Source organism: Malaclemys terrapin, chromosome 11, assembly GCF_027887155.1.
Source record: "Malaclemys terrapin pileata isolate rMalTer1 chromosome 11, rMalTer1.hap1, whole genome shotgun sequence".
Classification (NCBI taxonomy): domain Eukaryota; kingdom Metazoa; phylum Chordata; order Testudines; family Emydidae; genus Malaclemys; species Malaclemys terrapin.
This window is the reverse complement of record NC_071515.1, coordinates 44,774,010-44,801,926: the sequence shown is the minus strand read 5'-3', so window position 1 is coordinate 44,801,926 and position 27,917 is coordinate 44,774,010. Positions and strand designations below refer to the sequence as shown.

Below are 27,917 nucleotides of genomic sequence, written 5' to 3'. Positions count from 1 at the left end.
CTTAATTTTGGGAAGAGTTTTCTGTATGATATGTATATTGCTTTTAATTATACAATGTAGAGAGAAATGCCATTTTATTTATGTTATACTGTCTACCTTATTAGTGAAACCCTTTTTAACTTCGAAAGACTGTGAGTGGTTTCTTGATAACCATTTATTTATTCTTTGGGCAGAGACCTTGTTTTCATCTTAACATATTAAACTTATCATGACTTTTTAATTTATCTTTGAGCTCTGATATGTTTGCTTTGATTAAAAACAGGTGAACTTTCATGGTTAATTTTGTGTGGTATGCTAACAGAACATTTAGTGCCAAATCCTGCAGTCCTGACTCAGTCAGCTTCAATAGGATTCAGACAGAGTCTTTCTTGTCTTGTAAACTGTAGCCATACAAGTAGTCCTTATTCAGTGGTCCCAGCGTAAGGTGGTTGTATGACTAAGCACTGCAAGATTAGAATCTACTTGCCTGAGTAAAGTGAGGAAAATCCTGCCTGAAACGTAACTTTTCATAAAATATGTGATTAAATTTTACTTAATATGTGCCACATCCTGTAAAGTGCTTATCAGTCTGGCCCTGACCCAGGAAAGTCATGTGTTTGTTTAAGTGCTTTCCTGGATCAGGACCAGAGCAATCAACACCTTGCAGCATCAAAATATATGTCCTATACATCATTTAGAATCCAATCCTGCAAGCATTTTCACTAGGATCTTCAAAGATGCTTTAGGAAGGTAGATGCCCAACTCCCATTAAATTTCAGTGGAAGTTGGCAACCTGAGTCCCTGAGGTGTCTTTGAAAATCCCAGCATCTACATCTGGAGTGCCTATCAAAGCCAATTTGGAACCCATGCAGGATCAGGCCCTGAAATTTTTCTCTTTTGTACTACATCTTACATTTCAAATAATCTTTGGGAGGAGGGCATATATTTTAATGAACAGAACTGAATGAGAAAAAATGCTCTAAAGAACTGTCTCAAAATATATTGTGTATATTCAACCATCACTTTATATGAAGCATAATACTAATGAACAAATAGGAGTGTTATCTGCCCTGTTCACTGGCAAATTTTATTGTACAAGATTGAAAGAATCTGTTGCACAAGAAGTAACAGAAAAAAGAAAGCTATATCTAGCCATGTAATTACCATATTTGTAATTACCATATTTGTGTAAAACAAACCTGATAAATTTTAAGATTAGATTTATGAGGTTGTTAAGTACTTACAGTAAACATACACTCATAAATTTAACTGCTTCTTCTAAAATTACAAGAGGAGCATCACTGTAGAACAGCATCCCCGTAGTTCTAATGAAATCATAACATTTGGGTATGTGTCTCCTTTATATATGGAAACAGATGCAGAACAGTCTTCCTTTGGATACAATCTAAAGAAATTGTTGTTGTATGTTCTAATAGACTGGGTCTTTTATTCCTGTTCTGGATGCTAGCTTAGAAAATGAAAGAACCGATTTCAGATTTTGTTCTGTTTTTGTTTTGTTCTGTGACTGGAGCACACAGATGTGCCATGTTTTGCTGACAATTTCTGATAGTTTCCAAAACATCCTACATTAATAATTTGGGCCTAATGAAAGATAAATAGATTATCTATATTTTGAATGCTAGCTAATAAGATTTTTTTTTTTAAATCATGATAGAATACAATATTTTGTTCACCATAGTACAACATTAGTGTGAATACAGAGGTTTGATTCTAATCACAATTACTGTTTACACTGTAATACCATTAACTTCAGTGGTTTTATTCATGATGTACACCATGTACAAGAGGTCAGAATCTGGCCCAGAATGTCTTAGACTGGGTATTCATAAACTAAGAAAATAATCTAATCTTGTCCAGTGGCCTCAAGAAATTTGGCCTGGTTTATTTAACAAAAGGAGAAAACCACCATTGTTTAGAACTATCTATCTTATTTGGTCAGATAGATGGATTAATCAAAAATAATTTACAGTTTCATGATTAATTCAGAGGCTAAAAGCCAAATTTTAAGGTGCATCATAATTACATTTTTCCATATTTTTAAATACACTTCGTTTGGAATAATATTTACTGAAGAATGTCCCTACTTGTTGGAAGGCTCACCCCCTCAAAAATGGACATGTTCTCCTTAGCAAAGCAATTTGTTGTGTATAAAACTTATTTGTTCTCAAAAGATACTTCTAATAACTGAACCTTGAAGTTTAAGCACTTATCTCTTTAAAGGAACAGATGGCAGATCATGCTGAAGTGAGACAGGTGTAATCTTTTGTGAGATTGGTAAAGGTTTTTGAAAGATAAATTGTCTCGTTGTCTGTCAGCCATCTATCTTTGTCATCATTCTGAACCAGTTACAAAGTTGAGACAAATTGTGCCATCCTCTCAGCAAAATATCACGGAACACCATAAAATCTATACAATTTTGTTTCCATTTGAACAGTTTTGCTAAGTGAGCTTACATTATTGTTATCTCACTTCTGCTATGTTGCTCTTGATTCTGAAGAATGGTTGAAAATAGCTAGAAGACAAAAATGACCTATTTACAAGAATACACAAATAGCAAAAATGATGTACCAGGTTAAAGTGGATCCTGCAAAAATAATGTGGCTTTTATTTCTCCTGCTCCCTGTCATATTTTAGGGTTCAACCCACATCTGTGAGAGATTGTATCACCACTTGTCCTGCGTGCCTTAAAATGCTCTGCTACTGTAGCTCCTTGTCTGGATGCTCCCAGCCAGCCGACAAGCATACACTGAGTGTCTGTGTTGAGCAACCTAAATTTAGCAAATCTGACTGTTTGTTACACTGCTGCACTCTGATCTCTACCAGCTTTGGTTATTACTAGCCAAGTGACCCCAACTCACTCCCAGTCCTGAATTTCCCCAAACCATCTGTCCTGAAATGTCCAGCACTCTCCTGGAACATTTAGAGGAGTAATAAGGTCAATTGCTCCTTTAAGGAGACACAAGCACAGCAGCTTGTTGTTTTAACTGGAAATAATAATCACTCCAAGTTAAACACAGCACTGGGTTGATTTAGAGTAAAAGTAAAATAAGTTTACTTCATCAAAAAGAGATTTTAAGTGAGTTCAGGTATAAGGGGTAAAGTCAGAAGTGGTTACAAACATATAGAAGTGAAAAACTTTCTAGTGACTAAGACTAAACAAAACTACAGTATTGGGTCATGGTAAGATTTTTACCACACTTCCTTTGACCAAGATGACTGACCCCTGCTGTGATCAGGATCTCCCACAAAGTCCAAAGTGCTCAGTTCCTTTGTCATCTTAGGTGAAAGATAACTTGGGGTTCTCTGCCCCTGTTTTATGGTCCAATGAACTTTTGAAATGTATTCTCAATGTCCAGTGGCATAGTTGTGAGGAAAGGTGTCATGGAGTCTGATGGAGATGGTTCTATGCTGGTTTCTTCCCTGCGGTTGCTTTCTATAATGCAAATTGATTTGCCCCTGCAGCCTCCAATATGTCAATGAATGTCCTCTTGACTGTGATTGCCAGTTGTCTGTGATTGCACCTGGATGAAGGCATCAGCCTTTCCTTTGTCTGGAAAAAAAGCTGTTTACCCACTCCCCAGATTTGTCTGGTTCAAACACATAAGAATGACCATACTGAGTCAGACCAATGGCCGGTGCCAGATGCTTCCATGGGACTGAACAGAACAGGGCACTTTATTAGATGATCCATCCCCTGTTGTCCAGTCCCAGCTTCTAGAGGTACCCAAAGCATAGTATTGCGTCCCTGACCATCTTGACTAATAGCCATTTCCGTGAATTTATCTAATTCTTTTTTGAGTCGTGTTATACTTTTGGACTTTACAGGATCCCCTGGGAAGGAGTTCTGCAGGTTTACTGTGTATTGTGTGAAGAAGTACTTCCTTATGTTAGTTTTAAACTTGCTGCCTGTTATTTTCATTAGGTGACCCCTGGTTCATGTGTTATGTGTAGGGGTAAACAACACTTCCTTATTCACTTTCTCCATACTGTTCATGATTTTATAGACCTCTATCATATTCCCCCTTAGCCTTCTCTTTTCCAGGCTGAACAGTCCCAGTCTTTGTAATCACTCCACATATGGAAGCTGTTCTATATTGGTTTTCCAATGATATCTTGCATGATGCTTATAAGATACAGATTATAACATAAGTGAATTGGGGTACAATGAACTAGTCAGGCCAGTTGAAACTCACTACCTGACACCAGTGAACCCCTTGCCCTCTTGCACTTGGGATGCTCTTAGGGACACACTTCCCCTAAAATAGCTGTATCATACTAATGAGAGCTATGATTAACATAACTTGTGAATAATTAAAAAAAAGAAAACTCTGGAAAATAGCCATTAATTTCCTACTCCAGGCTTGGATGTAATTCTTCCCTGCACCTCTTCCCACCACTCTTACCCTCAAAAGAAAGCTGTAATTCAAGTGCGTCTGCTTCTCTTTCCTATCACTTCATACCAGTTTTACACAAGGAAACAGTGCAAAAAGAAAAAGAGAGGCAAATAAATCTGGGTCAGCATAAAATTTGTGATGAAACATGCCCAAAATGTAAGTTAGAGGGCATCTACAAGGGAAATTTGGATGTACCCATCAAAAGATACTCAACTTGTTTAGCTAAGTTTCACAAATCATTTCATAAACTTTTTAACTAGGTTTCTTGACTTAATTTGGGGCTGGGTTGTAGTCTCTTCGCCCAAGCAGAGAAGCTAGAGAGTCGATCATCCTTACTGGCTGTGTGAAACAGGGAATGCTAGTTCCAGAGTATTGACTATGGAAATCTGATGGAGAGCTGTTGCTTCTTAAAGTACTACCCAATTGAAGCAGCAGGAACTTCCCACTAGGCTCCATTGCCTCTGCTGCCACACAGCAAAGAGGGGGTCAGAAAATGAGTTGTATTATCGGCAGGGCCAGCTCTAGGCACCAGCCTAGCAAGCGTGTGCCTGGGGCGGCAAACGGGAAAGGGCAGCTTCCCGGGTGGTCTTAGGGCGGCAGCTCCTCCGGCGGTCCCCTCTTCGGCAGCACGCCCGTGGCAGCTCCTCGGGCGATTCCCTCGGCGGCAGCATGACGGCGGCAGCTCCTCGTCTGGTTCCGGCAGCGGCGGCACGACGGAAGCAGCTTTTTTTTTTTTTTTTCTTCGCTGCTTGGGACGGCAAAAAAGGTAGCGCTGGCCCTGGTTATCGGGAAGAAAAGGGGCCAGAAGAGTAGCACGGCGGGCCCCAGCCTCCATATTGCTGCCTAGGTCAGCATATGACTGGGGCTGCATTTTTGAGCAGATCCCTAGGATCCTCGGGACTTGGGAGCCTGTACATACTACCCACTGTGTAACCTTAATTCTTGGAAGCTCTGTGGGTTCTTGCTGGCCCAGCTGTGGGTTTCTCTGTGGGAGGAGATTATTCCTTTAATAGGAAAGGCAGTTTTCAAAGCTTAACATATCTGGTTACGGTTCTGTGATTTTTAGACAAATATTTTAGATTAATGTTCTTTTTAGAAATAAATAGTGCTGTCTGACTTTAAAAGAACACAAATATTTTAAAAAAATCAGTTTTGATTGATTGCAAACATTTTCTGTTTCTTTGGCTGTGGGATAGCGCTTCCTAGCAAATTTCATTTCTTTACAAATAAAGAAAAATAGAAATAATTGTTTTTTATTTTTCACATCCACAGAGAAGTTTTTGTCATGGCAGACTTTCAGGGAACAATTACTTGAAAGTCATGGTGAAAAGGAAAAAAGCCAGGGACTATAATAAAAGAAAGTCAAAGCAGTAAGCTTTGTCTTGTGCCAGTTTCTTTTTTTAAATTTTTCACTTCATTAGTGCAAATGACAAAATCAAAGATACCCTTTCCAGTGTGAGGTTTGACAGCTGATCTCTATAATCTAAAAGTAACCCTCTGTATTTTCAAAATATTTTCTTGGGGGGGGGGAGGGGAGGATCTCATGACCCCTTGGGAAATTAAAGTTCTCACAGAAATTCCATTCATGTGCTCTTTTGTGTTGCCAGAATCATTGGGAAGCTCCTGCTGGTTATTAACTTCCAAATCAGCCCAGGGTTTAACTTTGTGGCTTTCAGTTAAGTTGATTCAACTGCTTATCATCACATCCTCCCACAAACACATTACTCACATATGGGAATCACATTTCTCGTCATAGATCTTTCTTTGTAAAAGCAAAATGAAACATGAAAATTACAGACTATCTGTATTGTATGCATGACAAAAGTTGAGCCCTTTAAAGGTAAAATTGACCTGGGAATTTGAGAGAAAAAATACAGAAAAATAAATATGAGAGACTTAAAAGTACAGCTTCTATAACTTGGCATGACAGAATTTTATTTTTCATAATTTCAACAAATATTATTTTTAAGCTTTTTATTTTATTTAAATTTGCATAGTTGCACAAAAGTAAACGTTTTAAGCATTTTAAATTTTTTTATCAATTTAAATTTTCTCAGTTTTGGGAAATTCTGAGGGAGGGTGAGACAAAAGAAGTCAGACAATTATTTAATAACAGCAGAGATTAAGATTCAAAAAGTTAATGTTTTATAACCATTAAAACACAAATTGTCAACATCACAAGTCAAAACACACAAAGTAAATATCCTTAAATCAACTCTGAACTTCTCAAGCAGCATTTTTCTTACCTTGCCTATATGTAAATTTCAGCTATCAATGGAAATATTTTTTTTACTTGTGTATGTACAGTGAAATCAATGTTTACTGACATTTACCAATAAAATATCTAATCCTTCCAAGAGTACCCTACATACTTCCACAGTAATGCTTTTCACCATGACATGGTGTAGATAATTAATTTTGTCCCAGCAGACTCCTCTGAATAAGATGATGTTGGATGGTCATAAGGCAATTATAAGTCAGCTAGCACAGTAGGAAATGGGTTAGCTGTTTGTTTTCACCAGGGATGAATAGAAACTACTGTCTTTTAGGAATTGGGTGAATGCACACTTCTTATTCAAACTGAGCCTCCTCTGTAAGCCCTCTGAAAAGGTTTTCAGCTTTGAGTTTTAAAACACAGTGAAAAGGATTGTAAGACATTTTATTTTCGAGCTGCCAGCTCATTTGAGCTACAAATGTAAGATTTTGCTCTTTATTGCAACAAGGAGGATCTCCTCAACATTCACGTTCAAAACAATTTGGGTCTACGGTACTTCAAAGTCAATCTCATCCTGGTCTCTAACTTTGCACATGCACATCAGGCAAATACCCCTGTTTGTACTTGCAGTTGCATGTCAAAATGGGAATTTTACTCTCCTTTCTATACAGTAACTTTTCTGGCAGTCATGGGATATTAAAACAGATGATTCACTACATCTTACCCCTGAAACCTGAGGGTCATCTCATTAATCTGAGAGTCCTGTAGCCCAAATCAACTCAAGAGGCTGTAGTCACTAAATATAACAATTCATTATACTACCATTTGAAACCTTAATGTAGCTGATAAATTTTTTTTTTTAATTTGAAACTTAAATTGTGCTGGTGATTTTTGTATAGTTAGAAGAGTCACTGAACATCATATGTTATATACACAAGGGGAGGCTTATTTTCAGTAATAGATTCAGATAAACCCAGTGTTGTTAACTCTTGTGACTTTTAGTCTTTTTCTTAAAGCCTGAGCTGATGAAATTATGCTATTGCATGAAACTCACAGCCTTCATTTAAAAAATAACTTTTCAGCCTTTGTGGTTGCAGAGAAAAGTTTGAACATGCGAAGTGAGTGCACCCTAAAAGTTAAAAAAAAAAAAAAAAAACAGAAGGCAAATAAAAAGAACTCAACGTTTATTAATTTTAAAACCTTCTATTTTTAAGCCACTCATGATTTTTTGGGGTCTGGATTCATGATTCTTGAACATTTTGGGTTGGCGATAAAACTGTGAGTTGGAATATTACATGTTGGTTGTATATTGTCTTTGATTTGGGCATGAAAACTTGTGCACATAAAGCCACTTTTAAATTTTGAACCTATTATTAAAAAAAAACTGTCATGATCTTCCAGTAGACTTAAAAAAATATATTTTCCATTATGAATAGTTTTTATTGGATTCATCCTCTGAGGACAAACTAACCCCATTCACTTAAATATCTTTTTACTAATTGCTGTTTAATATGGTAAGCTCTAGTTGGAAAAATAACTTTTCTCAGATTCAGAGGTAAATAATAATACTTCCTCTCTACTGATAGAAGTGTGTGTGTACTCTAAAGTTTTGAACTCCAGTTTCCAGTTACTTCTGTTCACAAAACCATGCCTAGCATTTTCCTCAATCATCGCTTGGCATTTCAGAGGAATGTAGTCCAAAATCCTGAATGGAAATGCCTTCTAACAGTTGATTTCTGGATCCATACCTCAATTTTGCAAGGTGCTTAGTAGTTTGCCCTCATGCAAAATCAACCCCCTACTGATAATTTTAGATTTGTTTATGGGGAACCTGAAAATAATTCTTTTGGTTCAGATACTATTCCTCAAATATTTCTGCTAAGGACAAGAACAATTCATAATGTATCTCTGAGCTACTATTTCATCTCTTCCATTTTTGGTGGCTAACCCATATAATTTCCCAGTAGGATATCATCCAAGACAACCCTACAAGTCATAGTAGAGCTACTAAAGAAACAGTGACCGCTGACCAAATATGTAATAATAACTGTGCAGAATATTTCTTCTCTGTCTCAAAAAATGTGGACAGGTCTGCCCTATGTACTAGAGAACTGGGCTATATCAGTGTTCTTGTCTATTTAACAATTTCTACAAAGATACAAATGTTAGATTTTAGTATTTCAGAAGATGACCTTTTCCTTTGTTTAAGAAAACTAACTTAATTGCCCTTATATTGCAAAACACAAAGAGAAAAAAACACATTATCAGTTTAAAGTATATAATATTTTAAATGAAGGAAAACAGAGAACAAACAAAAGTTTCATGAGAAAACACCCTGAGTGTATATCCTCTCTAACAGATTGCAGCAGCTCTGAGCGTACAATGTCTGCTGTCTCTACAAAGAGACAGCTCTTAGGAATTTAAAGGTACGGTACACAAAATATAAAAGCTCATTTTCAAGATACATACATTACAAGTTGCCAGAACAAAATCCATTTAGGTCCTTTAAATAATGTATATATTAAATGTGTATATATACTGAAATTATATAATACTACATTCAAAAATCTATATTAAAAGACAATTAAAGTTGCAAGGTCATGCTCTCAGAAGTTAAGAAATGCCAGAATTAAGGTGGCCGATGCTATCTTAATTCAGCTCCTTTCTGCATATTCATTATAATACCATCTTTATTTACATGATCACGTGCTATTTTTTCCACCTGCCTCATTCAGTGAACAGAAAGGCTGGTGCTCATTGAATGGGTTGCTATTCCATATTTCTCTTTATCTTCATCTTTCAACCTGTAATCCCATGCATTATTTATTGTGCACCATATAAATCCTACACTGAATACAGAAATATTAATTTCTTCCTGGTTTTTTCTATGATGCTCTCATCATAGCATCTCAGTGCTTTACAACTAATTAATTTATTTTCACAACAGCCCCAAAAGGTGAGGTGATGGCATCCCCATTTTACACCTGGGCACTGAGGCAGAGATTAAGGGGGAAATTGTCAGAAGTCTTGATTAATTTTGAGTGCTCCAATTTGAGACATCTGGGCCCTGATTTTTCAGAGAACTTTGCATTTTGTAGCACTTTGTATGTTCAGACCAGAACTCCCATTGACCTATGTTCCCGTTGTGAATGCTGAGCACTTCTGCAAATCAGCCCCCAGGTGTCTCAAGTTCAGTATTCAGAAAATAAGAAACACCTCTGAAAAGTTTAGTTTGTAACTTATTCATCATCACATAGGAACTCTATAAGGAGTGTGTGGGGGTGTAGAATCAAATTCTGCAGGATGACATTACATGTACTTAAAAGGGGAAATGCGCATCTCCCTCTCATACATACCCCCTCCCTCCATTCCTGCTGCCTTGTAGAGTGAGAGAATTAACTCTTGAGGGCTCAGCCAATTGCTAGTTCATCGTTTAGCAGTAAGGGAAATATCCCACCCTCTTACTCCTCCACCTCAACCAAGCTTCACAATCATCATCACTGTGTGCCAGTATTAAATTGTTTGTTTAGAACTTATACTGTCTGTGTGTGCGTGTGTATATAATATAGTCTTTTGTCTGGTGAAAAACATTTCCCTGGAAGCTAACACCCTTATTAATTAATTCTTATGGGGAAATTGGATTAGTTTAACATCGTTTCGCTTAAAGTCACATTTTTCAGGAACATAACTACGTTAAGTGAGGAGTTACTGTACCTGGCTGCTATGCAGTGGAGTTGAAAACATTTACCAGCATGGTCATAGTAGAGCTTTGTGAGAAACCTCCTGGAGGCCAGTTAAGTTGATGTAAGCAATACAGTGTGTACACTGCTCTGTGTTGACCTGACAATATCGAATTAAGCACTCTGCCTCTTGTGGAGGTGAAATAATTAAGTCAACGTAGCAGGCGAGTTACGTTGGTGGAAGGGGCCTGGTAGTGAAGACACATGCATTATTAGGTAGGTGTAAGGCAGCTTACATCGACCTGACTATAGTATAGACCAAGCCTTAATAGGCAAACAATCCATTAGAGCAAATCCTAATTCTTACCATTAAATAAAGCAGAAAACAAAAAAAACTCTTATAATAAAATAATGTCCATGTCTACAGTTTCTGCTTTACATTTATAAAGGCAAGATTATGTAGAGCTGCTGTGCTAAAATTTATCTATAACTCATTCCTAGGTGTTAGCTTTGTGCAATGCTTTGAAGCAAGGCAGAGCAGAGAAGCAGGTCTAACTCTCTATTTTGTCACTTTGGTTCATTGAAATCGGATTCACGGGCCCTGTTCCTGCAGTGTACTGCAGATATATGGAGTGCCATTGAAGTCAATGCGTTCTGTACAGGTGTAGGGGGTCTACCCAAGTGCAGCACATTACAGGATCAAAGCCTTAGTGGTTACACAGCTGACATGCTGTACTGATGTCTTGCCCCCACTACCTTCTTTTAAACTGGAGGAATGTGTGTTTTTTTTTTTTTCCTTAATTTTTTGAATAAACCTAAAAACTGCTTGTCCTCATATTTTATGTGAAAACTCTATTCAAAAAGGATTATTTGTTTATATGGCAAAGTCCAGTCCTGTTGGTATGCAAAGGGCACATGTCCTCTGAGCAAACTCTGGGTATTCTTGCCTCTCCCATCTCCAACTGTACAACATGGGAGCCAGGGCAGACTTTCCCTTAAAATGATTCATTTTATAAAACCTGTTAAAATTATTATGTGACTAGTTAACTTCCTGGTTTTCTGTACAAAATCTTATCTCATGAGACTGGAATGTATTAGGCTTCCCACCATTTCTTACCATGTGGAAAGGGGAGGTATGTCCTATGAAAAATAAGACCGTATTCTTTAGTGATTAGTGTAAGTGACTGGGAGCAAGGAATTCCTGAATCCTAAATCTGACTTAGCCTTTGGAAAGGCATTGAACCTCCCTGTAAAATGGCAATAATTGTCATTTCTCAACTGTATCACACAGGAGCAATGTGAGAATTGATTAATTAGTTAATTTATGTAGACCACTTTGAGAACATGAGTGCTAAATACTGTTTCCTCCCTTTTGAATCCCTTTGCCCTGTGCCGCAGTGAACTTCTCTCTGTTGAGAGAGGCTAGCGGCATCTCCCTCCAGAGCCTGTCAAGGCCACTCATTCAGTCAGCCTGTGGAATTCTGAAGAGAAACTCAAGGCCCAATCCTAAAAGGTACTAGAATCAGTGGACATTTAGGGTGCTCAACTCCTGAGGATCAGGCCCTTAATGAGATGCTTTCGCATTTCTGTGTATCTCTGTTGGCCTGAGAACAGCCTGTTTTCAAATTAGATTTTAGTGCTTTCCATAAAGGGGGTAACTGTTGTAACAAAAGATACCTCTCATCATGAAAAGCAATCTGTTGTACCTCTTCTTCATGGATAGCAAATTACTACTGGGTTTGGTTTTGTGTTTCTTTCTTTTTACTTTCCTATAACTTATACAATACATCCCAATAAACAGTCATTCAGGAACAAAAGTGATAGTCTATCTTGTGTATAAAAATCCCCATAAAATTATATTGTAGACCTTGATTGTATGGTCAGTGGTCAAATTTTTCAGTGCTTCATTGCTCTTGTTCCTGTTACAGGTACATGTGACAGCGTTGCAGCTATGAGTGGAATTTTAAAGAGGAAATTTGAAGAAGTTGATGGCTCCTCACCCTGCTCCTCTGTGCGGGAATCTGATGATGACATTTCTAGCAGTGAAAGTGCGGACAGTGGTGATAGTGTCAATCCATCCACTTCTAATCATTTTACCCGTAAGTACTAAAGTTGTATATAAGACACATTATTTGCTCTACAAAAGAAACCATATTATATGGTGACAGGTTTCAGTGGTAGCCGTGTTGGTCTGTATTAGCAAAAAAATGGAGGAGTCCTTGTGACACCTCAGAGACTAACAAATTTATTTGGGCATAAGCGTTCGTGAGCTAGAACCCACTTTATCAGACATATGAAGTAGAAGATACAATTGCAGGTATAAATACATGAAAGGATGTGGGGTGTTAAGTCAGTTTAATGAGATGAATCAATTAACAGCAGAATACCAAGGGAGGAGAAATAACTTTTGAAGTGGTAAGAGAGTGGCCCATTACAAACGGTTGACAAGAAGGTCTGAATAACAGTAAAGAGAAATTAGTATTGGGGAAATTAAATTTAGGTTTTGTAATGACCCAAACACTCCCAGTCTTTATTCAGGCCTAATCTGATGGTATTAAGGATCTACAACCTATCCTGAAGGACAATTCCCTCACTCTCACAGACCTTGGGAGACAGGCCAGTCCTCGCTTACAGACAGCCCCCCAACCTGAAGCAAATACTCACCAGCAACTACACATCACACAACAAAAACACCAACCCAGGAACTAAACTCTGCTACAAACCCTGGTGCCAACTTTGTCCACATATCTATTCAAGGGACACCATCATAGGACCTAACCACATCAGCCACACCATCCGGGGCTCGTTCACCTGCACATCTACCAATGTGATATATGCCATCATGTGCCAGCAATGCCCCTCTGCCGTATACATTGGCCAGACCAGACAGTCTCTGCGCAAAAGAATAAATGGACACAAATCTGGCATCAGGAATCGTAACATTCAAAAACCAGTAGGAGAATACTTCAGTCTCTCTGGTCACTCAATAACAGACCTCAACGTGGCAATTCTTCAACAAAAAATAACTTCAAAAACAGACTCCAGCATGAAGCTGCAGAGCTGGAATTCATTTGCAAACTAGATACCATCAGATTAGGCCTGAATAAAGACTGGGAGTGGTTGGGTCATTACAAAACCTAAACTTAATTTTCCCAATACTAATTTCTTCCTACTGTTCCTCACACCTTCTTGTCAATTGTCTGTAATGGGCAACTCTCTTACCACTTCGAAAGTTATTTTTCCTCCCTTGGTATCGTACTGTTAATTGATTTATCTCATTAGACTGACTTAACACTTGGTAAAGCACCCCACATCCTTTCATGTATTTATACCTGCTACTGTATCTTCTACTTCATACATCTGATGAATTGGGTTCTAGCCCACGAAAGCTTATACCTAAATAAATTTGTTAGTCTCTAACGTGCCACAAGGACTCCTCGTTTTTTTTGCATGTTACATGGCTTAATAATAATTCCTAGCATGTATACAGCACTTTACAGTAGATCTGAAAGCACTTTACAGAGGAGGCCAGTTTCATTATTCCTATTTTACAGATGGGAAAGCTTAGGCATAGAGAGACGCAGTGACTGTGATGGTCACTGTGATGGTCTCCGGTTCACAGTGACCCAGCAGACTCAGGCATTTTGTCTTCATATTTTTAATTCACTTTAATATCTGTACAAATTCTTTATTAGTCTGATATATTTAGACTAATACAGGAACATAAGACATAGGAAGGGACTTTTCGGGTCATTGAGTCCAGTACCCTGCTACTGGAGGCAAACATTATACACTGCAAGCCCTTTAAAACATGTCATTTGGCTTAGATAGCTACATATTAGTAGTCAGATACACCGAAATACTGAACATTCTGAGGTTATCTTACAGTTGGTATAGGGAAGAACAAAAGGATAATTTTGCAAGATACTGCAGGTAAACCTATCTATTTGTTTTGGATAAAATTGGCAAGTTTTTAAGGGCCACATTCTATGCAGCCAGTATCCTGAAATATAGTGCTTAGTATCATCTGCTCTGGTGTACTATATATAATAATACTTTCTTTTAAAATCAGAATGGTCACACTATAAAGGACTTACTGAAATATGCTGCAGATCAGACAGTGATCCTGGCAGCCACTGGTAATAACAGTAGCTTGCCTGCTCCAAACAGGAACTTGCTTCTATGCAGTGAACAAATGTTTTGTGGAGATAAGTATTTGCTTCAAGGTTAGCAAAAATGGGCAGTTTATGTGTTTAGAATATCTGATGAGAATGGATTTGTTTTTGGCAGTGGGGTGTTGGTTGCATTGAGGGTTTTTTTTTAAATACCGAGTTGAATATTTTAAACAATCTAGGGCCAGGTTCTGCAACTCTCCTTTGCACAAATAGTCCCACTGAAGAAGTCAATTGCTTAATTTTTAATTGGTTCATTTAACTGAGCTGGAGCTACCTGCATGATAACAGTTGCAACTCCTGATTTATTCAGGTTTTGTACATTATTCCCCTTTAGTTTATACATGAAAAGTGCATGAAATTCTAAATTTACACAGATCCTAAACCATTACATTGAACCTTGCGTTCAGTGTGTTCAGTTCTTCCTCTTGTACAATATACCCCATAACCATTTCAGAATATAGGAATGAAATTACTGTATGATTTAGAGGCGGCATTCCTAGATCTCATCAAATCTTTATGCTAATTCATTAGTGGGAAAAGCTACCTTACAAGTCACTGAGATTTTTTTAGTGTACACATATTACTTTATCCCGCTAAAGGCTATCCATAATTTTATCAGTTTGCCTCATATGCAGAACTAAACTACGTTGTATATATTGTATCCTAGCTTTTTCAAGAAAACAACTCCATTATGTGTTGATCATGTGATGTGAAACACCTTTCTATAGAAACATATCTGTTTTAAGGAAAATATAGGTTATATGTTCATGTTATCATATGGAAAAAATTACATATATAAAATGAAATAAATCCCAGTTGTGTGTCATTATGTCCTATTTATGATTATGTATATTGAGTGAAATGGATTACTATGACTTGGTTAAATATAATCATTCACCAAACTGGTGAAAAGCATTTTGTGTAACTAATGTGAAGAAAAATGGGGGAGGGAAGGTGTGTGTGCACACACGTGCAGACATACAATTTAAACACATTTTTAAGAGAGAAAATTATGTGGGTTTTGACTTTGCGATAGCTATTTCAGCCCTTAATTATAATTCAGATGTTCTGATGCGGTTTTATGATGGCAGTACTCATGGTGGTAGATTCTCATTCATGCTGGCAGGTGATAAAGATGTGCAACTGTTTTTGTGCTGAAACGGCCTATTTTCTCCTTTCCTTCATGCTTTTTACTTCTGCTGATGTCCATCACTCATCTCATGTGAACGTGTGTTCAGCTGGCTAAATTAGACTTAGGAAAGGAATCCTGTTAAGTCTGGTCACATATTTTCACTTCCAGCCACTCTGCTCATTAGAAATATGGACACCTTTGTTATATTTTAGGTTCTTCTTCGAGTGCTTGTTCACGTGCATTCCACATTAGGTGTGCTCGTGCCACGTGCACGAGCGTCGGAAACTTTTCCCTTAGCGGTACCCGTCGGGATGGGCTCTTTTTGAAGGGTCTGGGCTCTTTTCAGACCAGACGGATGCATAGCTGCATAGCTCAAGGACTCGAGGGCCACACTCAAGTCGCTGGGTATGCACACTCCAGCAACCCAAAGAAAGGCCTTCAAGCCACAGCCGCCGCCTCAGTGTCACTACCAACCTCGTCCTAGGCAGGAGCCCTACCACAGGTGAAATGGGGATAGCAGGAGGTGGCGTAATAATAACAACAATAGCTCCAATAGGCCGGGCCAGAGCCAAGGCCAGCATAAGTCTTAGCCCGGCCCTAAACCCGGCTTTTGAAGGTGCGCTCGAGGACAGCGTACCAAACCAATCACTGGATCCATCCTCTTGTTTCCTGAATTGCCTGTCCCGCTTCTCCCGTTCGTGGTCCAGCATTACGGCGGACCGTTGGGTGTGAGGCGGTTACATGCTGCAGTTCTCCTCCCTGCCTACCCACCCACCCCCCTTCTCCGTCCCTTTTCAGGGACCCTTCTCACAAGCACCTCATGGAAGAGTTGGTTCGCACGGTCCTAGAGGCGGGGGCGATAAAGTTGGTACTGAAGGACCTAAGAGGGAAAGGGTTCTATTCCCGCTACTTCCTCATTCTAAGGCCAGAGGAGGCCTTTGACCCATTCTGGACCTGCGAGGGCTCAACAAGTTCCTGGTCAAGGCCTGGTTCTGCATGGTCTCTCTGGGCACCATCATCCCTTCCGTGGATCTGGGGGACTGGTACGCTGCCCTCAACATGAAGGATTTGTACTTTCATATCACCATCCACCTGGTGCATCACCGATTCCTGCGCTTCACTGTGAACCAAGAACATTACCAGTTTATGGTTCTCCCGTTTGGCTTAGCTGTGGCCCCACGGGTGTTCACAAAATGCATGGCGGTAGTGGCGGCCTTCCTATGGAGGCAGAGGGTCCAAGTTTACTCGTACCTCGACGACTGACTCCTGGTGGGCCAGTCCGAAGAGGAGGTTCGGTTCCACGTGCAAGTGGTCCTGAGACTAATCTGCACGCTGGGGCTCCTGGTCAACATCCCCAAGTCCACCCTCATTCCAACGCAGAGAGCGGAATTCATAGGGGTGGTCCTAGATGCGGTACAGGCAAAGGCGAGCCTCCCAGTATCACGATTCCTGGCCATCCAGTAAGCAGTGAACTCCCTGTGCCAGTTTCCCACTACAACGGCCAGATGCTGCCTGAGGCTGCTGGGCCACATGGCAGCATACAAGCATGTGGTCAAGCATGCTAGACTGAAACTCAGAACGCTGCAGGCTTGGTTCACCCGGGTATACCTCCCAGGCAGGGACCCCCTGGACTTGGTAGTGACTGCCCCAGGGGATGTATTAGACTCCCTGCTGTGGTGGCTGTCCCAGACCGTGGTTTGTGAAGGCATCCTCTTTGCTGCACAACAGCCGGACCTGACGCTTGGGACGGATGCGTCAGACCTCGGATGGGGTGCTCACCTAGGGGACCTCAAGACTCAGGGCTTGTGGTCGGGAGCGGAGCAGTCGCTCCATATCAATGTGAAGGAGCTCAGGGCGGTTCATTTAGCCTGCCAGACCTTTCACGCCACTTTGAGTGGTCACAGCGTGACAGTTCTGACGGACAACACGACCCGCCATGTTTTATATAAACAAGCAGGGCGGAGCCCGTTCCACGCTGCTCTGCCATGTGGCTCTCCTCCTCTGGGACTTTTGCATAGCCCACGCCATTCATCTCGAGGCGTCACATCTCCTGCGGGTGTGGAACGAACTGGCGGACCACCTCAGCAGGTCGTACCGCATGCACGAGTGGACGCTCAGAGCGGATGTCATGTATTCGCTCTTCCGCAAGTGAGGGTTTCCCTGGGTAGACCTGTTTGCCACCAGGGGCAACGCCCAGTGCCTGCAGTTCTGCTCATTCCAGGGCCACAGCCCGGGCTCAGTAGCAGACGCATTTGCGATCCCATGGGGAGGGGTATTGAAATACGCCTTCCCCCTGCTTCCTCTGGTGCACAAGGTCCTGCTCAAGGTGCACAGGGATGGAGCGGCGGTCATCCTCATCGCCCTGGCCTGACCCCGCCAGCACTGGTTCACCATGCTCCTGGAGCTGTCCGTGGAAGCCCCGGTAACCCTGCCCCTACACCGGGACCTCATCACGCAGGACAGAGGGCGGCTCCTCCACCCCGACCTGCAGTCACTGCATCTAACAGCATGGAATCTCTGTGGCTGAATGCTTTGGAGAGCCAGTGCTCCCTCCCTGTGCAGCAGGTTCTACTTGGTAGTAGGAAGCCCTCTACCAGGGCGACTTACCTGGCCAAGTGGAAGAGGTTCTCCTGTTGGTGTGGGCCTCAACAGGTTCAGCCACTCCGGTGCCTACCATTCTAGAGTACCTACTGCACCTCAAGCAGCAGTGGCTGGCCCCGTCCTCGATCAGGGTGCATATGGCAGCCATCTCCGCCTTCCACCCAGGGTTTTCAGGGGGCTCGGTGTTTTCCCACCCAATGGTGGGGTGGTTCCTTAAGGGGCTGGAGAGAGTGTTCCCTTACTCACACCCCCCAGTTCCTCCATGGAATCTCAACTTAGGCCTTTCTAAACTCATGGGGTCCCCCGTTCGAGCCCCTTGCTACCTGCTCCCTCCTCCACCTTTCCTGGAAGGTGGCATTCCTGGTGGCCATCACCTCGGGCCGAAGGGTATCTGAGCTGAGGGCACTCACCTCGGAGCCACCATATACGGTATTTCGTAAAGACAAGGTGCAGCTCCGCCCACACCCCAAGTTCCGCCCAAAGGTGGTCTCACAATTCCATCTAGGCCAGGACATTTGTCTGCCGGTGTTTTTTTTCCCAAACCCCATGCGGACCCTAGTCACCACAGCCTGCACACCCTGGATGACCGTCAAGCATTGGCGTTCTACTTGGAGCGCACCAAGCCCTTTCGTAAATCCACGCAGCTGTTTGTGGCCATGGCAGAAAGGATGAGAGGCCTCCCAGTGTCGGCGCAGTGAATCTCCTCCTGGATTACAGACTGCATTCAGGTGTGTTATGACCTCACAGGTGTTCTGGCCCCAACAGTCACGTCCCACTCAACCAGGGCGCAAGCAGCTTCAGCAGCTTTCCTGACACAGGTCCCAATCCAGGAGATCTGCAGAGCAGCCAACTGGTCGTCGGTGCATACCTTTACAACCCACTACGCGGTCAACCAGGAGGCCTGAGAGGACACGGCAGTTGGCGGGTCGGTCCTCCGATCAATTGTTCCATGACTCCTACCCTCCTCTGAAGGTAAGCTGGTGATTCACCTAATGTGGAATGGACGAGAACAAGCTACTCGAAGAAGAAACAACGGTTACCAACCTTTTCGTAACTGCTGTTCTTCGAGATGTGTTGTTCATGTCCATTCCACCACCTGCCCTCCTACCCCTCTGTCGGAATCGCCAGCAAGAAGAAACTGGAGGGGGTCGGACCAGTGGGGGTATATATGCACGGCGCAGTGGCGCCGCTTAGGCGGGGGCCCTGCCGGCCCAACGGGTACCGCTAAGGGAAAAGTTTCTGATGCTCATGCACACGGCGCGCACACACCTAATGTGGAATGGACGTGAACAACACATCTCGAAGAACAACAGTTATGAAAAGGTAGGTAACCATTTTTTCCTTGGAATGCTGGGGAGCTCTTACATCAACAATATACTTCAATTGTCCAGCAGTTCACTGAAAGGAAATAGTATATCTTATTATAACAATATATATATTTGTTTATATTTCAATAAAAAGGTGGTTGAGTGATGGAGTGAACTGTCCTGTGGGTGATTTCAACCACTAATAAATCTGATTACCACTACAGGGGTCAGAACTGGTAGTTACATTACCTCTTTCCTACCAATTGTCCCCCAAAGGGCAGGAAAAATAGTGGGCAAAATGTCTTTTTTTTATTTATCCTGTTTTCCAATTAATTTAATTTTAGCACAAGGATACTACAGCCTTTTGACCTCTTAAACACAAGAAGATACATTTGCTTGGTCAAAATTAACAGTAATAACCAGATACCTTTGTAATTTACTGAGGCATCCTAAAACTTCTGTTTCTTACTGTAGTTTTTTAAAAGCTATGACAGTTTCTCTGTTTTACAATAGAAAGTGTTTGTTTGTATAATTCTACAACTTTGCACAGCTTTCTGTAAACTAAACTGATATAAGACATTCTTAAAATAAGAGTTTCCACACACAGATTTGTGCCAGAATAACAGAAAATGTGAATCACAAACTGTGACAGAGTAGTCAGTCCGTTAAGGATAGTGGTGCCTAAGGGTCAGCCCACCCCCGCTGCGTGGTGTGTTTTAAGTTTTGGAATGTCTGACCTGCAGAGTTGGCAATAGGCATAAGCAGACTAAGCAAATTACTTAGGGCCCCAAGCAGCTCGGGGGTGGGGGTGGGGAGGAGAGAGGGGCACTATTAATTGTTGGTATGTGTTGTGGATGGGGAAGGAGGAAAATATTCCTGTTTAAGGCCCCCAGTCGCTAGCACCGGCACTGATGACAAACAGGGACCAGGAGATATTGGTAGAAAGGAAGCAGTCCTGGAATAAATGGTGTTTTGGAAAAAATCCCATCACTGTTTCTTTAAGGACCCCAGACCTAGAGCCTTGCAGAGTGGGTGGGACAAGGCTCCGCTCTCTCCTGACCAATGGAGATATGCTGTTTCCTCTTCCTTAAAGCTCATATGCTGCCTCCTCCCTCATAGCAGGACAGAAATCAGCAAAGGAAGGTTTGTATGCTGAATCCTCGGAGCCCAGGGACTGATTGGGGAAAGGAGCCAGCTGAAGGAGAAGCTAGTTAAGGCCCTATAGCTGACCTAAACTGCAACCCAGCTCCAAGGAAGAGAGCTGGAGACTCCTGTCTTAAGGAGAGAGAGAGACTATTGAAAGTACAGGCCAGCTCCAAGGAAGAGAGATGCAAGAGCATTGTCTTCAGACATTGTTTTTCTGAATTTGGGCAGCAGCAGTACAATATTACTGACCATATCGGGAACCAGATTCTTAGCTGGTATAAGTCAATATCGTTCCACTGAAGTAAAGGGATGGCTATACCAATTTACCCCCCTCCACCCTCGACTTGCTTTTTGCCCCTTCTCAACCAAGCAGGATTCAAGCACAGTTTTTCAGACCTTTTTACTTGTGGCAATGTTGGTAATATTTCACTGATATGCATATATTACATTTAGGGTATAATGTTGATAAGCTAAAATGCAATAGTTACAATGACATAAGACATTATTTCTAAGTAGCCCCATAGGGGAATATTGAAGTGACATCGTAACTTTCGTTACTGGTAATATCTTGATGACTATGTAGCCGTAAGCTGATTTGTGTTACCCCTGCATCTACTTTAGTGTATATATGATTCATCATAGACTGGGTTTGAAACGATATATTTAAATCAGATAGTCACCAAAATAGAAAATAGCAATTTGGTTCTGAGTGCACCAGTTTATAAGACAGATTGTCACTAGTGTTCCTTATTTCTGAATATATTAAATTGTCAGATTTAGAAATAGAAACTTGAAAGTTTTAACACAAGTGCATAACATTAAATCTTGATTTGTTTTTGAAATACTGTTCTAAATATTGTTCTTTAGCTTCAAGATCAATGTTTTTAAATATAGGCATGGGAAAACTACAGCTTTTAGTATTGTGAGTATCAGAGGATCTCAGAAATATTTGGCCAGAGCCAGAAATCTATATATCTATTGGCAATATGGAAATATGAAAAGTAAGTTGAATGTACATGCTTTATTTTACTTTTGCAAACAGTGCCCTAAGTTCATATGGTAAGGATCTAAATTCCAAGAAACATATGTACAGTATCTTCAAACCAGCTTTATACAATATTGTGAATAAGCACATATTTGACAAGCTTCATTGCCTTCCAGGTTATGTTAGTATCAACACAGCTTGGAGACCCCAGAAGGAGGTGGCTATTGTACGTTGGTATATGGTCAGAAAGTGGCATATGTTCAATTTCTAGAATTCTGCTGTATGTTTTAGTATATACCATATATGTATATAGCTATAGGTACAATATATTTGTAATGGTTTGATAGGGGAGACAGCATATTTGTTACTAACAGTAATACTGGGGACATTGATCTTCTGTGTCAGATGAAGTATCAAATGGAAGGATGACATTGTGCCTGCTCAGCTGCTTACATCTCCCATTCAAAGCCCATTCAGTTCTTCTTCGTTGTTTCTTAGCTTTATCAGTCAAACATAATTTAAACATAGTGTAATTGATGGGAAAATTACATTTACTTACCTAACAGTTAGTTGCTAAGACTAAGATATTTAGAACTTAATTTTTTCACCCTTAGTTCTGATTTGGATCAATTTTCACTATATTCGGTCAATTAAGGTCTAGCAGTTTCAGTGTGCTTCAACATCATTATTGGAAAGTTGAAACTAGCAGAGCTCCATGCTGGCCTTAGACATGTCTTCTACACGTTTGCTATAGAAAATGAGCCTATCTGATGATGTATGCTAGTAAATATAAACTGGTATATGAGGAAAGAACTGATAATATTTTTAGGAAAGAACCAACTTACTTTTTTTCCAGCACTTAAAAATAGATATAAACAAACCTTTTCCTGTCTTGCCATTTAAAAGTGATTTACATTTTAGATAGTTACCCTGTGCTCAAAAACATTTGATTAATTTCAATATGCCAGTAAAATGCCTAGTTTTAGAAAAAGCCAAGATACTCTTTTCCAGAACTTTGTGTTTCACTGAGAAATTAATTTCCTATATTTTATCACTTCCACAGTTTCTAGGGAGAGTCTTTATGCACTTTGGTTCAAGAAAGAAAATATGTTAATTGAGACAATTGATGAAACAGATTATGTGCAGGTAGAAAAAATTTTCATTTTAGTCAGCTGCTTGTGGCCTTGATAGTCCTACTTTGACTTCCCTATACTCAGTAAATTTCCCCTGGTGGTCATCCAGTCACCTTTGGTTGTCTTAATTAGATTGTAAGCTTTCCAGAGCTGGGAACATTTCTCTTTCTGTGCGTTTTAAAATGTGGTGTAAATTTACAATGCCATATAAATTATTTAAATATGAAAACACTACATTATGGGCTTTAGATTGTGGTGAAAAAAGCAATTTATTTTCATTGTAATGCTTTTACATTTTCCATGGTCATATAGGTATGTAGTTAAGTTTTATATAAGAGATTAATTTCAATGTTTACTTTTGCTGCTTAGTACAGTGTCATCCCTAAGGTACATCATACAGCCTTTCTGTCTATTAGGAGATTACCTGGGTGAGGCAATGGGGGGAGTTGACATAGAGCCAGCATAACTGCCTAACACCAAGGAGAAGCCGCTGCTGCTTCAGAAAGGGCTTTGAATGGGAGTCTCATCTAGTTATTCACCCAGACAGCAGAGAGACCTTTTCCTCCATGGGATGCAGTTATAAACCCCAGGCACTTTGAGTGCATTTGGTTGTTGCATTTCAAATAAGCTTGTATGCTAAAGTAAGAGAATAAAATCCAGCACTGTATAAACTGGAGTGTTTGGTCTCTCTAACCCAGTCTGATTTATTTCACTTGACTCGCCGCTAATGTAGATGTTTTACATGTACAACTGATCCATTAAAACCTTCCACTAAAATTAAATGATGGTTAGTTGGTAGCTATATCCAAGCATTATAGTAACAGAGTGAAGTCTCTTTAAAATATACATTAAAAATATATTTTCCTCATTCTCTTAACCCATCCATCTACACAAAGAAATAATGGAATATTTCACAGAGGGTTCTATGAAACTCATTTGAGCTAGAATGTACACTGGAAATAGCATGGGCACATCATATAGTCAGCCAGTTGCACTGTCTCTATCACACTTGCACATTTCCTCTTCTCTGATCCCATGGAAGCTTCTTCCTTCCTTGATTTTTTTTTTTTTTAAATATTCAGTTGCTACTCATTGTTCTGTCATTTCTTGATTACCTTACACTGTTTCCTTTCCTCTTCTGCTGGATCTTTGATCATCCTCCTGCGTGCCCTTTGTACGGCTCTTCCCCCCCCCCCAACCGTATGATAAAGTTCGATTTTTAGATACAAATTGTCTTTCAAAGACCAGTAGTTTGGGGATTGTGGAGCACCTCAGTGTTTTACAGTCAGCAGGCCCTTCTATATACTATTTCTATTATGGTAGCACTTAGAAACCCCAAGTGGAGATCTGGACCCCATCTTTGAAACTTGTCTTCCTTTTCTAATTAATCCGATGAGTTCTGAATATTAGAGAAAACCTCATGGACTAATTCTCTTGCTCCTCTGAGATAGATCTGCAGTAGATTAGAAGGAGGTAATTTTTGAATCAGTAATGGAACTGCAGCATATTAGCAAGCAGGCAATGTGTATAAACCTATGCAGGGTAGCTAATGCATCTCAGTGGCACTTACAGTACATATTGGATCAGATTCACAACCATATTCCAGCTGCTCTGCTCCACTAGCTATAAACGTAGTTTAACTGGCCAGAGCCAGTGATGCAGAGCAGCCAGTTGAACTAGGTTTATGGTTGCTTTGCATCACTGGAGTGGTGCAAAGCAAACAGAGCATAGCAGTGAATCTTGAACCATTATCCCTACAGGTGAAATTCTCTATTGAGGTGCCAAGGAGCTTCAGCTGGCTTTAGTCTCTAGCCACTGCCGTTACCAGATAATGAATTAAAAAACAGATTACAGTAACTCCTCACTTAAAGTCGTCTCTGTTAACATTGTTTCGTTGTTACATTACTGATCAATTAGAGAACATGCTCGTTTAATGTTGTGCAATGCTCCCTTATAACGTTGTTTGGCAGCCACCTGCTTTGTCCACTGCTTGCAGAAAGAGCAGCCCGTTGGAGCTAGCTTCTGGGGGCTTGGAACCAGGGTGGACCAGCAGCCCCCCTATCAGCTCCTCGCTCCCCTAAGTTCCCTGTGCAGCAGCCGCCCAGCAGGCTTATCAATTGCCGGCAGTTCATCTGTCCCTCCCCCCACTGCCATGTGTTGCTCCTGCCTGCTGCCTTGGAGCTGCTCCCGGGAGCCTCCTGCTTGCTGGGGGAGGGCGGGGAGGGAAGAGCGGTGCTGAACCCTGCTGCCCGCTCTTTAACTGTTCATTAGTTTACTTTGATCTGGTCTCCTTTTGAAACAGGGTCAGAACTAAATCAAAGCAAAAAAACTGTTTAATCAGTGCTCAAATTATGGGCGGGGGTTCCCCTACCCTATCTGTCCCCCCCATTCCACTCTGTCTCCCATCCCCACTCTGCAGATCCTTCTTCCCACTGCAGAGCTTCTACAAGAGGCAGGGCTGGGTCTTTTGTCTCCCAGGTCCCTTGTGGTGACAGCTCCCATTCTTTGCCCTCTTTTCTCCTTGTAGGTGCCCTAGTTCTCACCCAACCTCCCTCCCCCATCCCTGTTTGCTACTGGCTTGCCTGATCTCCAACACACACACCCCGCCACCACCAACCTCTTTTCCCAGCTCTCTTCCCAGTCCATTGGTGGAGAAGGAGTAGTCAGGAGGGACACAGCAGGCACGGGATAGTACCAGTCTCTGCCAAGCAGTGGGCCAGGGTACTGGGCCATTCCTCTCACTTCCTGCCAGGATGAAGGGATTCTCCATCAAAGATCATCAGAGCCTCGGATCTGCCAGTCAAGGTCCAGGCCTGGGCAGCAGGTCCCACCCTGGGCTAGGGAGAGAGATGGAAAAGGAGGATGGGGAGCTGGAGGCAGAGGAGACCATGGGAGTTTGAGGGCCAGGGGACCTAGAAGGGAGAAAGAACCCAGAGAAAGTCATCTGTTACCACTGGGACATGAGGGGGCAAAGACCCAGCCCTGCCCCTTCTAGGAGCTGCACACTGAGGTGAGGGGTTTGCAGGGAGTCAGAATGTAAGTGGGGGGACAGAGATGGGGAGGGTCTACAGCAGAGCTAGGAGAGGCAGAGGGGGTGTTAGATGGCTGGAGCTAGTGGGTGTTGGGTAAGTGCAGAAGGCTTGGTGGGGAGGCAGTGGTAGGGTCTGTTTTTGTGTGTACAGCATATAGACATTTACTGCTAAAACTCTAATCTTGCTAAGCTTGTCTGACTAACTAACAACAGCTTCCCTACACTATCTGCAGATTATAAACTCTAGTAACAAATGGTGGGTATGCACCTTTAATAATGGACAGGTATAGTGCTCGCTGTATCTCTCAGTTACTTCTGCCAACAGCACCATCTCATTCTTATCTGGATTGAGTTTTAGCCAACTGGCTCTCATCCATGACCCCATGTAATCTAGACACCGGTATCACCATCATACTGAAAACCACACAACCCAGATCTCCTCATTATCCCTCCTCACAGCCCCTAATACACATTGAAAGGAAGGGTTCCATTTGGTCTCCCTGCAGAACTTCACATGTGAATGCCCTAAGGGATGACAAGCCATTGCCCCAGCCCTCCCTTTGAGATTGTTCTTTTTGCGGATACAGACTAACACGGCTGCTACTCTGAAATCTGTTTAGGAAGGAACATTAGCAATCCTGTCCACTCCTGCATAGACCTGACACATTTTTTTCCATAGTTAACTGAAACTTTGTAATTTTATAAATGTTTTGACCAATTTTTCTCACCAATGTTAGTTTTTAATTTTAGCATCCATTAATACTATATCCCCACTGCATATCTTTTCCCTCACCCAAATGATATATGTCCTCATGGAACATTCTAGTTACATGTGACATCATACTGAGTGTTGTGTTCCACTTCCTTGTCTTTGTGGTGGATTGAGAATGTTGAAGAGTAATATCACATTCTTTGAAATATAGTATCAGAGGGGTAGCCGTGTTAGTCTGGATCTGTAAAAAGCAACAGAGAGTCATGTGGCTTTTTGAAATACAGGAGTATCTAAATTCTTCCATATTATATTTATGTAAAAGAAACAATACATGTTTTATTTGGTGAAAGGATCCAGAGCGCCAATCATTACCTGAACCTACAGTTTTAACCAGTTGTTTAATACCACTTAAAATATTTAAACTTAACTGTTGATCAGTGATAGTAGCTTAAATTAGTTAAACTTGGTGGTACTGGTTCAGTAGGGGCTTAAAAATATTTAGAAGCTGAAAACCAGGAACTTCTTTTCTTTTTAATGGCATCATGCAATCATCTATATTACCTGCAGCCATGTTTGGAAATTGATTGATAACTTCCTGGAGTCAGCAGGTCTAGTGCTCTTGTCATTAGCATTGGTGCAAAATGTATTAGCATGGTGTGAAATCCCAGTATTTTGAAGTGTTTTCAAAGATGGAGCAGATCAATATGATTGTTTTAAAAACAGTGGTTTCATCTGGATAATGTTAGTAAGTAGAGGAAATTCAGGAAATTGACTGCAGACAAATTCAGTGAACTGAAGAACTCTGCTAAAGTTAAACACTCCTATAAATTGAAAGAAGATGGGATTCCCTTGTGACGTGTCCTGCCCGATATGGTGGTGGTTTTTTTTTATGATGGACAATGAAAGGTATTTATTTTCAAGGGGATTTGTTTGCCTATTATTATTATTAATAATAATAATAATATAATATTTTTATTTGCATTATCATAGTACCTAGGAATCCTAGTCATGCAGCAGGATCAACCCCATTGTGCTAGATGCTGTACAAACATGGAACAAAAAGACATTTTATGTCCTAAAGAGCTTGCAAGCTGCATAGACAACAAATGGATACAGACAGAAAGGTGAATACAACGAAACAATGAGACAATGTTGTTCAGCATGATAGGCTGCAGTCTCAATACAGCAGCAGAAAATCTCCCCTCTAAAATATTAGTGTATGATCACACGAAGTGGTGAAATTAAGACAGGTTTTTGACAGAAATCAGAGAGGGTTTTGTTATTGTTTGCCTTAAATAACTTGCAACAAAAGTCCTGTGATGGAAGTATAACAAATATGCAAAAACATGTTTGAAAATGTATATGGATGGGTGGCTAAATGAATTGAGGCATCCTTGTATTGAAAT

At 41.0% G+C, this 27,917-nt stretch overlaps 1 protein-coding gene across 7 annotated transcripts in view; it reads left to right on the top strand.

Moving 5' to 3' along the window:
• CSRNP3 (cysteine and serine rich nuclear protein 3) overlaps window positions 1–27,917 on the top strand; it is a 171,714-nt gene that overhangs the window by 113,068 nt on the left and 30,729 nt on the right. For all 7 annotated transcript variants that reach the window (XM_054043638.1, XM_054043639.1, XM_054043640.1 and 4 more), the window contains one exon: window positions 12,218–12,388. In XM_054043638.1, the coding sequence (XP_053899613.1) occupies window positions 12,241–12,388 (148 nt within the window). In that variant the 5' untranslated portion in view covers window positions 12,218–12,240. The remainder of the gene's footprint in view (window positions 1–12,217; window positions 12,389–27,917) is intronic.